This window comes from Molothrus aeneus, chromosome 3 (assembly GCF_037042795.1).
Source record: "Molothrus aeneus isolate 106 chromosome 3, BPBGC_Maene_1.0, whole genome shotgun sequence".
Classification (NCBI taxonomy): domain Eukaryota; kingdom Metazoa; phylum Chordata; class Aves; order Passeriformes; family Icteridae; genus Molothrus; species Molothrus aeneus.
This window is the reverse complement of record NC_089648.1, coordinates 98,164,055-98,181,307: the sequence shown is the minus strand read 5'-3', so window position 1 is coordinate 98,181,307 and position 17,253 is coordinate 98,164,055. Positions and strand designations below refer to the sequence as shown.

At 37.6% G+C, this 17,253-nt stretch overlaps 1 protein-coding gene across 1 annotated transcript in view; it reads right to left on the bottom strand.

Annotated features, from left to right (window-relative positions):
• EYS (eyes shut homolog) overlaps window positions 1–17,253 on the bottom strand; it is a 723,503-nt gene that overhangs the window by 40,717 nt on the left and 665,533 nt on the right. Inside the window, 2 exon segments of the mRNA XM_066547467.1 lie at window positions 1,011–1,193; window positions 10,546–10,718. Of these exon segments, the coding sequence (XP_066403564.1) occupies window positions 1,011–1,193; window positions 10,546–10,718 (356 nt within the window).

The window sequence follows — 17,253 nt, the reverse complement described above, 5'->3', positions numbered from 1 at the left end:
TCCTTCTGAAACATTAATTTTCTGACACTGTTCAGCATAAGTGTAGGGTTCCTGTAGGTCAAGGGCCATATCTGCAAAACTCGTGTGATGTTTCAGATATGGTAAAATACCTACTAAAGTAGTAGAGAATTCTATCACACTTAAATCACTCTCCTGCTGTGATAGGTTTAGACATAAGACACATCATCCAACCTCCCTTTTCGGCTTCAACAATTCCATAGGACAGCTCCAAACCCAAAAGTAGGTCATGCTCCAATTGCAGAAATTATTAAGATAAAAATAAATTTTCCTTCTTATGAAGTATCTATGAGTGGTTTATGTCTGCATCAAATTATATAAACTTTTTCTCAACTTTCATTAGTATTATGGCTTTTGTTTGGAGTAATGCTGAGATGGACAGAGCACAGGTATTGTTACCCATGCCATGCTGACACCATGCAGGCTGCCACAAAGGGGTGCTGTGGAGAGATACTTTACGTATTGATAAAATCTTAGTACAGATACTCTAAGTAGATTTAAATAACTTGCTTCTCAGCTGTGTTAATCAGACCAAATTGAATGCTTTGCGACACAGACTTTAGCTCAAATTACTTGTGGCTAGCTTGGGTTAACTTGCATTGAGAGATCTCAGGGTTTAGGGTCTCCTATTTTATGTGAATAACACAGAGTTCAATGATCAATAATGAAATTTTTGTTAACAACTGAAAAAAGGGAACCTTGGCCTTCAGGTTACCATCAATTTTGTTCAGAAATACATTACCTCAGAGTAATTGTTGACTTCAATTACTGGAAGCAATTATATTTCTCCTTAATAAAAAGAAACATTTCTACAGCCTGTTAGATTTCTCTGTCTTTACAAAACAGTACAGTTTTGAAGAGATTATTTTCCCACTAATGACATTTTATCTTAAATAGAATCAAGAGAAACCTGTGCATATTTTTTATCCTACTTGTTCAATAAGAATTTGACAGCTTGTCCTTACAAGATAAGTGATACAAATAAAGCCTACCTTGGCCCTTCTGTCCAGTGAAAAAAATCAGGTTATCTTGTAAAGCTGACTGGTGGTTTGCCAACTGAAATTTCAAGCGAAATTCATAGTAGAAGGTGATATTTGGGATTTTAGAATAAGCTAGGAATGAGGTATATCCAAAGACATCTGTGCCGCTGAAACTTGGCTGAGTAATATTAATAGCTGTATTAAAAAAAGAGTAAATTCAGTGTTAGGGCAAAAGGTCCAACAGACTTATTTTAAAAAATGAATTTTTGGCAACTACTGCCATCTCCTGGATTCTAGGTAACATTACTACAAAGAACAGTAATATTTAATCAAGACTCAGACAGACAAAAGAAAATACTGAAAGAAATTTTCCTGTTACAGGAAATGCCATGTCTAACAGGAATTTGAGTGAAAGTGAGTACAAGAATGTGCTGACAAGGTTATGGAATGATAATTCTTCACAGGTAGAAGAAATAAGAAAAAGAAGCATCATAAAAGTATGAATTTGCAGCACAGTGAACAGGACCCACATGAATTGCAAATAAAATCAAGTCTATACCTGTCTGTACAGAAAACAGAGTGCTGGTGCTGAGTACCCACATGGTTCCTAGGGCTGGCAGCCAGTAGCCAGACTGCTGTAGTCAGTTCCTGGAGCTGATGCTCAGAGATCACATAGTGCTTGTATTGACAACATGGTTCAGTAAAAACAGGAGAAAGAGGAATGACAGCTTAATCCTGAAAGACTGGGTCTGGGACTAGATTTAAAAGATTCGAGCAGTTACCTCCAACCAACCTGCACCCCAAACGTGACTGGACACAGCTTTATTAATGAAGGCAGTGTGGGGGATGGGGGGAGGAAGGAATACAAATCTGCACCATGCACAAACCACATGGGGAAATGCTAGTCAAGGATTATAATACTCCCCAGGTAAATCTATATTAGCCTAAGTTCATCTAAGCACCTAAATGCTTACAGGGAGGGAGAAACAATACCATGTAATTGTGAAAATGTCATGTAATTGTGAAAAGCCACACCTCCAGAGTGTGGAATCTGTTTCTAAATTTGCAGCCTGGGAAAGCTGCCATATTGGCAATGATGTGGCAGGAATTTCCTTGATACCTGCATCTGAGAAAAGATGCAGACACAGGCATGGAAAACCTTTTCTAGCACAGACTTGGAATTTGCAGCAGTACAGAGTGTACTGTCCCATTTATTGAGCACTACTCCATACATGTGGCACATTATGCCTTGCTCTTGATCTTAGATGGGAGCCAGAAAATATGAAACAGTGGTTTTGTCCTAATTAGCAGGATACTGGAAATGAGTCTGAACACAACCTCAAGCTTCAGACCTCTGTGAGTCATGGACTGAATTGGAGGCACAACACAACTCCCCCATATTTAAATCTCGTGTTAGTTTTAATCCACTCATATTCCCTTAGATTACTTGAACATGAAGGAGTCTCAAATTCTGTATTTTTGCTAATTCAGAAAAATATGACACACAGACTGCTCCTTTGATGCAAAGTATTATTCCTTTCTTTTTTCCTTTCTTTTTTCCCCCTTTTTTGGGGTGTCTTTATGTTTATTTAATAAACCACAAAATGTTTAAGAGATGAGAAGATTTTAAAATAAAGAAGTCCTTTGTGTTTATTGTTTTTTCCTGCTTCTATTTAAAATGGGAAAAGCAAATTCTCTCATGTACCTTCGCAGAGCCAGGTAATTTGGTTTACTGGCAGACATCACTGAAGAGTCTATTCCTGATAAGTTATTCCCAACAGGGGATAATTCTTTATGCCCAGGATGAGGTACGCCTTTGTGTCAGCTGTTTCCTAGGAGCATTCTAAGTGGGGAGTTATTTTCTTGCCTTTCTACTTGCTCCTTCCAGTATTCCATATAAAGCTGGATTAAAGATTGACAAAAGGCCTTCTTCAATGCAAGGAAGCCACAGACCTGTTGGAACAAGTCCAGAGGAGGCCACTAAGTCAATCACAGGGCTCTAACACCTTTCCTGTGAAGACATGGAAGAGTCTGAGAGAGCTGGGGCTGTTCAGCCTGGAGAGGAGCAGCTCTGGGGAGACTTGTAGCAGCCTCCCAGAACACAAAGAGGGCTTACAAGGAAGATGGGGAAGGATTGCATGAAGACCATATGGAGCTATACCTCCATCAGGCATGTAGTCCTGAAGTGGATAGTACTTTTTAAGGCAGTAAGAGTCCCGTGGGCATTTTTAATGGAAACTGTGACGCACTATTTTGATTTACGTATTCACAGTTTTCTCCACTGTGCTGAAGAAGTTTCTCACACCTGGTAGAAGTCAGATGCAGTATCTAATTAACCACCCTATCCTTAGCAGGTAGGCACATGTTTGCGAATAGTCCTCCCTATGCTGGTCTCTGGAGAGTAAAATGTATTTAGAAATGTTAATTAGTAACGACTCAAAAGCTTATATTTCTGGCTAACTCAATCTATCTAGCTTGACAGCTATTCCATATTTTGTCTGTCTCTGAACTGCCACTTATAGATTTTATAGCACATTTTTAATCATGTTTCTTGTCTACACCAAGTATTGTTTGTCAAAACATCTTTATCAAATCACATAAAAAAGTGAAAGGTCATCAGTAAATGTGGATCAGTGTTTGAGATTCACTTCATACAATGACCTTCATTAATTTGACTTTAATGCAGACTAGTTTACCACAGTTGTACATATATTTAACTTAAAAATTGAAAGAAAAAGTAATAATCCTGTATGAAAAACACAGTGATTGGCAAAATCATGTGAAACAAAACAGCTCCACCTTTCTTATAATTCTCTACCTTTTCATTATAAAGCTATGGAGCCAAGACTGCAGAAAACTACATAATCTTTTCCTTGGAACACAGTCCTTCTAAACAGTATTTGTAAAATGTTTGAGGCTGGTTGAATTAGCAGAGGGCACAGCTATCTTCACTGGGTTATTTTTCTTTTCCAGTCTGGACATCATCCAAACTGATTTCTACTCTTGCTCTTGTAGTGTACAGTCTGAAGTGGTAAAGAGCAGAGATGTGTCCCAACAACTTTGATTATGAGCCTTGCTCACACACTCCAAGTAAACACTGTGACTAAAATACACATTGCTCTGACAGAGTACTGAAGTCTTTTATCAACTTTTTGTCCTTGATCTTGTCCTGTGTCTCCCTGTCAGTTCTATGTCATTCATCATTCTGCTTTTCTGCATTCCCAGCATTGAGCAAGTAATAATGAATGATATGTCCCATTGACTCACAAACAAATAATGACAAATTATCCCATTATATAAATGTATCGATGTGGTTGACTTCTTACTTCCCTAATATTGTATATCTCATCAGAGCTGAGCACGAAAAATGGGAGATAGAAAAAATCAACTATACTTTGAAAAAAATCTTAACAAAGAGGCTCAACTTCACTTCTGAATTCTCTACCCCCCCCCCCCCCAACTGGCACAAGGTGATGGGGCACATGGGTTGTGGATGAGGCTACTGCCATTCCCCCCCCCTCAGAGAAAGAACTATTCATACTCTTTCCCCATTCCAGTATGGGGTCCCTCCTATGGGAGACAGTCCTCCATGAGCTTTTCCAACATGAGTCCTTTCTATGGGCTACAGTTCTTCACAGCATGGGTTTCCTACAGGGTATCGAACTGCTCCAGTGTGGGCTCTTCTCTTCATGGGCCCACAGGTCCTGCCAGACCCTGCTATGGTACAGGCTTCCCATGGGGTCACAGCCTGGGATCCTCCATGGCCTGCAGGTGGATATCTTCTCCACTGTGGGCTCCATGGCCTGGATGGGGACAGCTGCCTCACCATGGTCTCAGCCCTGGGCTGCAGGGGAACCTTGCCACGCAAACCCACTTTGCTCACTGGAAACTCTGGGATGTCCAAGGAGGAAAAGATAAGGGGTGCTAGAGCTGCAGGGTGGTGCAGTGCCAGCTGACGGTTCAAGGTGGTAGTAAAATACTCCTGATGTCTGTAAGACTGTTGTATCAAGAGTTAGTGATCCACTTCATGGCTCATTCAGGTGTATGACTTTCCCTCCCCGCTTCCAGGACTTATGGAATCCTTTTGTCTGTCTTGTGGCATCAGTAATTATGGAGTCATCAGTTTTACTCTGGGAACTGAAATTTGAAATAATAAAAGTGACTTCACTGCTCAGAGATGAAACTATGATTGTGAAAAACTGCTAGTACAGCAGTGACATTAATAGTGTATGAGTGTGCCTGTATGTGTGTTTTACAGTTTTTATGACATTCATCACATTGGAGGTGTGGGGGAAATTAGGGCCCAGTGAAAACAAAATAACTGAGAAAATAAATTCTCTTAAACAGTAAGAAGAGCAACCCTGCAGATTTTTTAGCTGAGGAAATTCCCTTTAGGCATCTGCTACCACCAAACTGCACAACTCAGTCTGCAGACCCAAACAACTCTGAAGGTGACATTGAGTGCCAAACATAGCTGCACAGAAACAATTCGCTTGCAGGCTGATTTTCACTCTACAGAACTTGAAGAAAGTGACTATTCCCACTTTAACACTTAGAAATTAATTTTATACATGGGGGAATACATCCCACAGAAAACCTGCTGGAATTCTTGGGGCTGTGAAACATTACTATAAGGGTTGCTCGGAAATGTTTCAAGGAAGAACCTTCCAGATTGCAGTGAATGACCCTTTCCAGGGTGTGTTTGCTAAATACAGTGTCACAGTTAGGACTCAGCTTCATGTTGTCACATATGTGAACATATGTGAAACTAAACCACTGAAGTTTGGTCTAAAACACTGCAAATGACACAATTACTCATTTTAGCAATGCCCATGCCTTTGAAATCCTTCTCCCTTTAAATCTGCATTTGTACTTACAAAGTGGTTGCTCTTGATTCTCGGCTCAACAAAAGGCTTCATGTTATGACCAACATCTCCCCAAAAGAGCCCCATTTCTTGTGCAACATCATATTACCAACAACACCAGGTGTACATTTCCAGTCCTGGTGAATGAACCATTCCTGCTTCACTTGCATTTAGAAGGCCATTACCATCCCTCAGTACAATGATACACTGATATTTACTATTTAGGAATTCTGCATCTTATATATCAAAATTTCTTACACTCAGATATTTCAAATGTTGTGATCTTATATTTTACAGACTTTATCAATCTCCTGTACAAACCAGGAAATGCTTCCATTCTGTGATTAGATAGAAGTGTAAAAAAAAATAGACAAATAGAAATAAAGGCTGATTACAGGGACGGTAGCAGTTTAACAACTCTAATCAAGTCTGTGATACTAAACACTGGAGGAGATATATAGTGTGCAAAAAACAAAATGCAAGCAACTTTTTGCTAATTTAAATGTGAAAGGAAATTTGTCAAACTAAGGGCTTGAATGCTGGCTGCTTTCACACGAATCTACTGAGAAGCCAGAGCTCAATAACTGGACTCAAATTATATAGATCCCTTTATCTGCAGTTTAAAAAAGCAAAGTCACTTGGGGGAATTAGTCAATCTGCCCATGTGGACATAGGCTCTATAGTCTTATAGTGTCTTTTCCAAAATGTTGGGTATCGATGGTGTTTTCCTCTCCTTCCCTTCACCCCAACCCCCCAGCCAAGTTGGAGGCATTTAACAGAGGCATTTAACTCTGCAAATCAACAGTCAAGCCCATCCCTGCCCCAGGAGACACCAGCCCATCACAGGTCTCCATAATCCCAGAGCACAGACCACAACAGCAGACAGGACCCAAAATAAGGATTCAGAGGAAGGAACATCTTGTCCAGATCCCTCCCAGAGCTGTCAGGATACCCCAGCCCTAGTGGCAAGGTGTGACACTCCCCATGATGAGTCAATAGTGGGTCAGCTTTTGGACAGAGGGGTGTAACTATCGTGGGGTATGGGACACATTATGAGATGTAGGTGAAGAGCATTTTGGAATAGCACAGGATTTATGGGGGTCTAAAAGAGAAAATTAGGTGATTTGGGGAGGAATGAGTGAGGAAAATAGAGGGATACAGAGACAATGAGGGCCAGGCACGTGTAAATAGATCAGAATGCTTGTCTGGCCATGTCCTCCACCTGATCAACATGGCCTGTACACTCTTCTGTTTTATACTAACATTCCCCCTTCCTTTGGTGCATTACGCTGTAGCTGTGTAGGTTCCTGAGAGACATTTCAATGTATAATGGTCAACTTGCAGTCAAAATAACATGGTCATCTAATGATAAAAGCAAGAAAAATGTGTAGTGAGAGATAATGCATCTTGTTATGTATGTTTGGAAAAATGGACATGCTTTTGGAAGCTTTCATTGATGTCTGAAACAAGCATAGCATAACAAATAAACTCAGAGCCATTGTCACCAGCCTGCTTAGACAGCAGTATGCTCCATCTGATTCAGAAATGTAAGAAAAGTCCTTGTTAGTCCCAGACCTTGTGTATTTTTCCATATTTATATACATTTGTCTAACAGAAATTACTATCTGTCCTTACATTTTTGCCTCATTTGTCATATTTACAATTGTCCTATAATTTTCTTCACTTTTTGAGTGTTATGCATTTCACATAAAATGATGCACATTAGCTTGTCACAATTTGGTTTTTCTTAGTTTTTTTCTATTTTTGGGTTTTTTTTCCATTTAATAGTGACAATAGTTTTATTATAACTTTTCCTTACTGTCACCGACATGTTTTATGAAAATCCTTTCACTAGGATTTTTCTCCTGAGAAGCTGAGAAGCCTCAGAAAAGAAATGTAAACAATAACTATCTGATGGCTGTGGAATGTGGTCTGGAGATGGTTTACCAACAGGTGCATCTTTGATTGGTCTCATGTGAATTGTTTTTACTTAATGACCAATCCCAGTCCAGCTGTGCCAGACTCTGATTGGTCACAAGATTTTATTATGAATTCCTTTCTAGCCTTCTGATGTTTCCTTTTTCTTTTTTTTTGTATAGTTTTAGTATATGATTTTCTTTTAATATAATAATATCATAAAATAATAAATCAGTCTTCTGAAACATGGAGTCAAGATTCTCATCTTTTCCCTCATCCTGGCAACCCTCAAACACCACCACACTGTACATAATTGCTGTTGTTCTTAGCATGACTTCCAACCCTTAGCAGATGGCAATTGGAGCTCTGATAGGGGGAAGATCTGTATCTGTGGGCTCATTTATGGCTCTGTCCACATCTTTATTTATCCTTACTGTGTCTTTTGCAAATAATCTCTATTGTTAGAAGCAGCCAAGCTGGCATGAAATTGCAATTCTATTTGGTACATTAGTTATATTCATTTTTTCAAATAATCACTGTGACATCTCACTTGTTCTGTGTTGATGAAAACCAACTATTATTTGACAAACATTTTGATAAACAGCTTTTCTTCAGTGTTTCAGACATAAAGTATCAAGCATTAGGTTGTAATCTGAATAGTTGAGACAATATTATTGTGTATCTTAAACAAAAGATGATTAATTTAAAATCTGTGCTTCTATGTTTTAATTTTTTATGGATCATTTCTTTCTATTAAATTTATTATCTGGGACACACATTTTGTCATAGTAAACAATTAAGTTTGCCTTCTGCTTCTAAAATAATTTAAATTGTTCTATCATTTTAATTAGGCAATCTATCATTATCTTTAAGTATCTCCCAGAAGCATGGCTTTAATGCTGCTGGGGCTATCCATAAGGATACATCCAGATTCCACTGCTGTGTGGCTCTCTTTCTCTCTTTAAGAAAATGGGATAAAGGGGCCTCTTGCAACTCATTTTAAGACTTCTGTCTGTGTTCAGGTTATTTCTTTTCCTTCTAAATTGTTAAGATATGGTTCAATAAAATAATTTTTCATATTTCAATTATAGATTTTTATGTTGTCAGCTGATTACCTTAGATTTATGTCCTGCAAAGCTGAACATTCTTTCCCATTTTGCTTGTTTATAGTGATGTTCCAGTGAGTTTTACCTTTCTACTTATTAAAATTAACTCTTTCTGTGCTTCCAAAGACTCCAGTTTTGTAGACCAATCAAACTAATGAATTTCTGTAGTTTCTCTCAATTTAGGATCTCAATTTTTATGTGGTCTCTCAGTTTAGAGACAATTAAATACAAAGATCTGCAGAAGAGCCTCATTGAACAGCTACAAGGAAAAAACATTAGATGATACTCAGTGTTGACAGATGCAAATTGGGGCAGATTACAGAACAGTCCTAGCCTTAAATACAGAACAGTGGGCTCTGACCTCACCATCAGCTTTCCAAGGAAGAGGTGTTGGAAATTTTAATAAGCACTTTCCTGAATATGTCAGTGTACTCATAAAAGAAAACAGAATGGGAAACAAAGAAAACAGAGATGGGTTAAGCAAGGGCAGAGAGTAAGATAGAAAAATGTCAGACAGCACTGTATAAAACAGTGGCATTATCAGACCTTGAATATAGCACCTTGAATCAGCTCTGGAGCCTCATTTTAAAAAGGATGCAGTGGAATTGAGAAGGAACAAAGAAATGCAGCTTGGATGACTAGAGATGCAGCAAATGAAGTCCCAGTGTATTTCTACTGTAAATTAGGAAAGGTTACCAAGAAATTATCATACATGTTTCATATATTCACTTCTACTATTTGCTATCAAGTATCATGGTTAGATGAAAGCAGATAAAACATAAATGTTCATCTACTGAAAATTTTGGAAATAAAAATTTTAAATAAGTCTTAAATATGTATATGATATACACCAACCTGATAATTGTTTAATATTTATTTGAAAAGGCACTTCATGTGCACCACTAAATAAGCTCAGAACCAATGATTATTTTCTATATGTAGGTTTTTCAATCATTTCTTCTTGCTGCATTCGCTGTTAGGGGAAAGAATTCCTTGGATTTTCACACACAGGAATTCCTGACCTAGAACAATCATTATAATCAATGCTCAAGGAATAAAAGTCCTTCCTTTGACAATGTTAGTCAAAATGACCTATTTCCTTTGCTTTATTTTCACTTCATCCTGTCTCCTGTTTCACAGCAAAGCACTTAGTAAATTTTAAATTGTCCTTCTTTTTGACCTGAACAATTAATCAAATAATTCTATATGGTGGTATTTTTGCAATTCAGAAAGTATTACTTTTACACTACTTTAATATGCAAAATGTACAAAGTAATACTTCTGTAAGCAGATGAAAAATCAAACTACAGGAGAAATCAATTTCTCCAAAGGAGCTCTCACTTGAATCTCAGTTTTTCTCCAGGTGATTTATTAAAACTTCAAATGCTACCTGGTATTTCCCAGCTTCTCTGAGTAAAAACTCTCAGTTTCTTTGATCCCTCTGTCTACCTTTCTCTGGCTGGAACTTTAATGAAACCACACATGGGAAGGGTGATCAGTTTATCCATTCTTTGTGTGTGACTGGGTTTTGGGCTGTATTTTTAGGTGGGGAGGTTGTGACTTTCAGTGTTTTACCTTCAAAACCTTTGACATGTTTCTTACCACAGCTTCTATGAATGATAGAAACTATGACCAATGCATGAAGAAAATGTTTCTTACCATCACTGCAGAGGATGCCAGACCTTCCATATGGACACAAGCAAACAGCATCTCTCTTGGACTTTGGAAAACATGTAGCACCATTTCCACATGGATTTTCGTCACAAGTTGCAAACTGGCAGAGTTTTCCAGTGTAGAGTTTAGGGCATTCACAATACCAATTTTCTTCATCACTGATAAATTTAAATTACAACAAACAAAAAGTGTAAGCACCAAGATGCATTTAAAACAAGCAGAATAGGATTTACACATAGAGAAAATCTCTGACATCTGACTTATGGTTGTAATAGATCTCTGCTTTTACTAGTGTTCCTGGCATTAGACATGTCAAAATGCCTTACTAGGACTTGAAATAACATCTTCTTTTGGGTTTAATTTTAAATTTTAATTTTTCTTTATTTTGCTGGTGAGATTTGTGACTTTTCTAATGTCTCACTAATTGTTAGTGCTGCATCTTTCATAGCATAATCAAAATAACTGCTACGGTCTTCTATTATGTCTAAAAAAATGAAAGCATGTGAGAACAAAAAATGAAAGTTACTAGTTTATTTTGCAAATGGAAACATCATTTGTATATTCAGATACTACATACAGTTTGTATGTATACAGGAGGATGCAGAAAATCCTGAAATATGAACACTTGCAGTAGGGATTATGTTGAACTTGAAACAGAATAAACAGAACATCTCTGCTATCATATAACTTATGTTCTCAGTCTTAGAAAGAATATTAGAATAGGCAAGGATAAAAATAAGTTGTAACCAGACAAAACCGACGTTTAGAAATGTACATATTCTGGTTGTACCAATTTTTTTTATAGTACACAAAGATAGCACAATGACAAATATGGCAGGAGAACCAAAGCAGATAGGAAAACAAAAGAGTGCAAGACATTCCCATCTATGACTTATTATAAATATAATTTCTCAAAAGGTCTTATTTGATTTTCCCCTTATATTATGGCTAAAAATAGATGACAGCTAGATAGGTCAATTAATGTGGTTGCTCAGTATTCATGTACATCCTCAGTATTGAAGAGAAACATATCTGCCTTTTACTTGAAAAGGTCACACGTGCCCTTGGGTATAAATGCAGAAGACATGGTGCATGTTGTATCAAATCACACTCATTGTGGTTTTCCAATAATAGCGTAATCATTAGGATGAGCACTGATAAAATTTCAAATACGTGTGATATCTAAAAATTCATTATCTGCTTATAATAGCCACACAATCAGGTTTAAGAAAATAATCTGGATCTGAAAGACGTCCTGTATTTTTTAAAAGAAGGAAATAAGTAAGTCTTGTGACAGTCCTTGCTCAGAGCAGTTGATTAGTGTGTTCCTAAACTGACCACCCGCAGAGCTGGGGAGTGAGGATCTCAGCTTGAGAGTCTACCAGAATGAACCTCGTGAATAATGCCTCCAGACACCTTTGCAAAAGAAAATTGCTATCAGCTGCAATAATAAATTTCTGTGTGTAGCCTATTCTATTTATGGATCTGCTGCAGACAGCACGAGAGGAATCTAAATGAGCTACTGGATTGCTTTCATTTGTGCAGTACTGAGAATCCTGCTTTCACGGGTTTTAATATCAACATTACGCAGTTCAGCTAATTAAAAAAGCATTAATAAACTGAATTATTCCTGGAAATCTACAACTGTGGGTGATGATTTTTAGTTATCAAATGTATTCAGTTTTTTTATGGAAGAAAAGGTGGATCATCACCACTGACTGCCATAAGACGCAGAATTTAGTCCTCACCCTAAAAGAAAAAAATTTCATACATTCTTTTAAGGACCTGTATATGCAAACATTGGCCATTACTTTTTATAGTCTTACTTTTGCTATTGTGCAGAAGATTAAAAATAATAGGTTTCATAACAAACGGTGAATAGTTTATGGTTTACAAAATGAGCAATGTTATGACATTTCACCATTGGTGCTGTAAGAGTCTAATAAAAAAGAAGAGTGATTCCTGATAAGGCAAAGAAAACAGTTTTTAAAAAGTTCTACAAAATAATATAAAACTTGAAAGTATAACAGCTAGCCACAGAGAAAGAAAATAATCACATCCATTTCACAAAAATTAGTATACAAAGCCCCAAATAACTTATTATTTTTCAAAGCACGCTGTAACTGTACTAGGTTAAGAGAGGGACAAGATCTCCCATATTCTACTGAGTTAATCTCAGATGCAAGAAACACATAATGCTCAAATGGCCAAGAACTTCTCCCAGGCAGATTTCACAATTTCATGATGGCCTGCTACCCTTTATAAATGCAAGAAACAAATGAAAAAGGGCAGAAAATCAGAACAGTAATATCTTTTGTCTATGTTATACACCTGTGAATGACTCCAAGAAAAACTTACAGGGTAATTACATACATGAGCTGAAGAAAGTGAAAAACAAGGAAAATACCAGAATTTTGAAGCTGCAGAACAAGAAACAAATTTGGAGTGTTCTGTGGAAATGTGTTATATGACTGTATTAGTGTTTGAGTTCAGATCCAGAGCATGGTTTTGCAGAAAATCTCCTGTTTGTCCCCTGTTGAAATGCCCTGTTCCACATTGTGTCTCTAGAGTACATGAACTAATTTCTTTTGGATGAACCTGCACCAGAACATTGTCTTACAGGTCAGGTTGCTTCAACTGTATGGACTCAGCATTCAGACCCAGACCAGGTCAAGTGTGAGTCAAAGCTTCTTGAAACATGAATAATGGGAATGTTGGGTCCTCAGCACTAATTGATTTGACCTGAAAATCCATGACCGTTGAGCTACATTACCTACTAATGTGGATGCAGATTTATAAGCCATCAAAAGAAAATCATGCAGCCATGGTATAAGTTACACACAAAAAACCCCTCCAGATTTTACATGAGAGCACTGATGAGCCCCAGGAGTAAATAGAGAAAAAAACCCCAAACAACCCCTAACTATTCAGAATCATATGAAGGAAGAAAGACACAAACAGTGAAAGCAAATGGGAGAAAATATAGAAATAGTGATGAAAAGGTGTGAAAGAGACAAGAGTGTTTCTAGAGCACCATCACCTTATGCCTCCAGGATTATGATACAGGGAAAAAAAGTGGAGGGGAAAAAAAGTGTAGGGAAAATGAACTATTCCCTGACATTCTTAAAGTCCTCTGAAATGGTAAGGGACGTATTTTGAATTACCATTTCCCATATTAAAATATTATTTTGATCTTTGGTTTAGATATTAGATTGGAAAGAAAGTTACCAAGAAATATTTGCATGATATGACATGATATTGGTAATTCAGTAATACAATTTCTCTCCTTGAATCAATGTTACATCAGTGATCTGATTTAATGACATCAAAGTTTTCTATAATATTGACAGCTTTGGGATACCAACCCAGATCATGGTAATTTATTTTTTTAAAATATTGCACAATACAGAGGAGACTGAATTGTGTTACATTAGTGATCCAGTCACAGCTGTATTTAACCAGCTGTTAAAACCCTGCTTTTGACTTAAACCAATTCTGTTTTTGAAAGGAAAGTTTATAATCCCTCTTCACAGTGTGTCACAGACATCATCTGTACTCTATTGAGAGTGTTTTGTTTGCCCAAAGCAGAGTATAATTTTCCATATCCCTGTGATTTTTCCATTTCTAAAGTGGGAGTACAATGAGAGCAAATGCCCTTTATGTAGTTTTATGCAAGAGGGCTTCCCTGAAAGGAAGCACACTCAACACCCATTAATAATGATTTTAAGGTCCCTTCTAACACAAAGCATTCTATGATTCTGTGGTTGTACTGTGTGTCACAATGGGTTCAATATTTAATGACATAGATTCTTTTAGTGCCTTCATTATATTATCTGTAACAAAGCTATGGAAGTTGGAGGGAACAGCTCCTTCAGTCAATAAGTAGTAGATGTACTTCAGTTTATTTTCAAGTTGTTACTATTCTGTTTTTGTAGCACTCATTTGTTTTAAATTACTGGAAAATGAAAGGACCATCATACATTTTCAGTTTAAGCTTTAAGTTGAATTATGCTTCATGCAAAGATTCATTAAATTGCTTTTCAGAAAACACCAGCATAATGTAAAGGCAATTACAATCTCCCTTTGAAAGCTTTGTGTAATAGACAAATCCACGGAAGCTCTCTGCAGCCAGAAGGATAACCTTATCTCATCAATAATCTTAAAAATATCAAAGGACAATATATAAAGGAGGTGTTTCTTCCTTGTGCACAGCAGGGGTTTTTCAGTATATAATATATCTGCCAATCTTTTCTTCTATTATACAGCTCCCAAAATCAATTCAGCTTTCATGCTGCTTTAGTACTTTTCACTCAGGTTTCCTCAATTATGGTATCTTGTCTAGCTCTGAATGCTTTTGTTATCTTTACTGTTTTGAATCATTTTTTCCTCTGTTGGGAAGCATTATTCTACAAGTTCTGTCAGTTTACTTTAATTTGCTTTGCCTTTCACTCAGAGGATTTTTGTACTGGGTTTGTGTGATTGGGTATTGGTAGTGGCAGGGGACCTACAGGGGTGGGAAGCTGCCAGAAGCTTCCCCCATGTCCGATAGGGCCAATACCAGGTGGCTGTGAGATGGACCTGCCACTGGCCAAGGCCAAGTCCATCAGCAACCATTGCAATGCCTCCGGGATAATGTTGTTAAGAAGTAGAAAAAAAGCCCTGGCAGCAGCCTGTGCTGGAGCAGGATCCTGGCAGGGCCATGGCCCCATGGAGAGAGGAGCCATGCTGAAACAGGTTTGCTGCCTGGACTTGTGTCCCTGTGCCCTGGGACACACACTGGAGCAGTTCTGAAGTACTGCAGCCCATAGGCCTTCCCATACTGAAGAAGTTCATGAAGGGCTGTTTCCTGTAGGAGAAATCCCACACTGGAGCAGGAGAAGAATGAGGAGCCCTCTCATTGAGGAGGAGAGAGCAGCAGAGACTTGTGATGAAATGAGACTTGTGATGAAATGACTGCAACCCACATTTCCCACTCCCCTGTGCCACTGTGCAGGTGGAGGTAGAGAATTTGGGAAGGAAGTTGATGCCAGAAAAAAAGGAGGGGTGAAGGGAAGGTGATTTAAGATTTGGTTTTATTTTCTCTTTGCCCTTCTCTGATTAGATTGGCAATAAATTATTTTTTTCCCCAAGTTAAGCCTGTTTTGCCCATGACAGCCTGACGCTTGAGCCTTTCATTATATTTTTTTCATTCCTTTGTTCAGCTAAGGAGGATAGAGCAGCTCTGGTGGGCACCTGATGCCCAGCCACACTCAACCCAGCACAATTTTCTAAACTGCTTTTCTTTATATGAAGGCTCTCTTTAAACCAAGACTAAATCACTTGTGAATTAAGTTGGTTTAGAAAACTCATAGGGGAAAATGTTTTGAGATTGGTTGGGTGCACTCATGGAGGAACTATTGTGCTTAAAATTTTCTTTGGGGCAGACTTAGAGTTATACTGGTTCTATCACAGACTAAATAGGCCCTCACTTTTAAATGATGCTTCTGAATTATTTGATTTAGATTCAAATATTGGAGTGGAAAGATTACAATCCCACTTCAAAAGGAGAACACGAGAGACAAAAAGCTTCCAACACTTTGCTTGCCTTTTGTCAACACAGGAAAAAAAGACCATTGTGTACAAACTGATTGAACTCTAGCAGCAAATTAATTTGTAGGACCCAAATAAAGGTTTATCCATCCCAGTCTGACAGAAATGAGCATGTGCTCTATCTTACCATTAAGCATATGCATTTCCTTGAGCGAGAACACACTCTTTAAACAATACCTAAACTGTAGAAAGTTTCCTGCAGTTTGATTTAGCTGTGATTTAGGAAGGACAGAATTTGATTTATGGAAATAATGAAGGAAGAGAAAGTCTTGCTTATTGGCAGATTATCTATTTCAGACCTTCAAAAATGCCATTATTTTCAGGAGTTTAGGACGGTTTTAATTTATTTTGCAGTGTACTAATTGAACTTACTAACACAGCACTAACTTTTCAGGATCATGAAGCCTCTTCTGGGGTCTTTTATAAGCACTCTTTAGACTCCATTTTCCACTCAGTCAACATGCAGGATTCCATAACCATTCCATGAAGGATACATATCCATTAAAATGTATGATGCATGAAAAGTTCTGCCTGGTAACATGTCAGTTATGACCATTCCTGTCACAAGAAGATGCACAATTGTCGTATCAAGCACTTCTAGATATGTTACACTTAATGACAGATGGTTAAGGATCCCTCAGAAAAAGTACAGCAAGTAATGGCTGGTAAAAAAACCAATCTATCTGAACAGAAATCCATTCCCTGGCCACATCTAGGAAGAGAAATAATGATCTGTCAGGCTGGATCCAGTGCAAGGGCTATAATTAGTTCTGACATTACTCCTTTCCCCAGTCTCAGTCTTTTCAGTTAAATCTACATTTTGTCCTTCCTTGTGTTTATGCGAAAAATAGTCAATAGATGTTGACATATGAAAATGTATTTATAAAAATTACTTTTTTTGACGCTGAAAGGCTATGATTTTGACAATAAAAATTTTGGACTATATGAAACGCATGCAGGGCAACATATAAATATTTTCAGCAGCATAAGGTTGAAGGCAGATCTCCACATCTTATTGAAATCATATGCAGACTAAATTCTGTTTGTCCTTCAAAAATCTATCATAATTTCTTATAACAGAAGATTTCCAATTGCTCTCAGTAG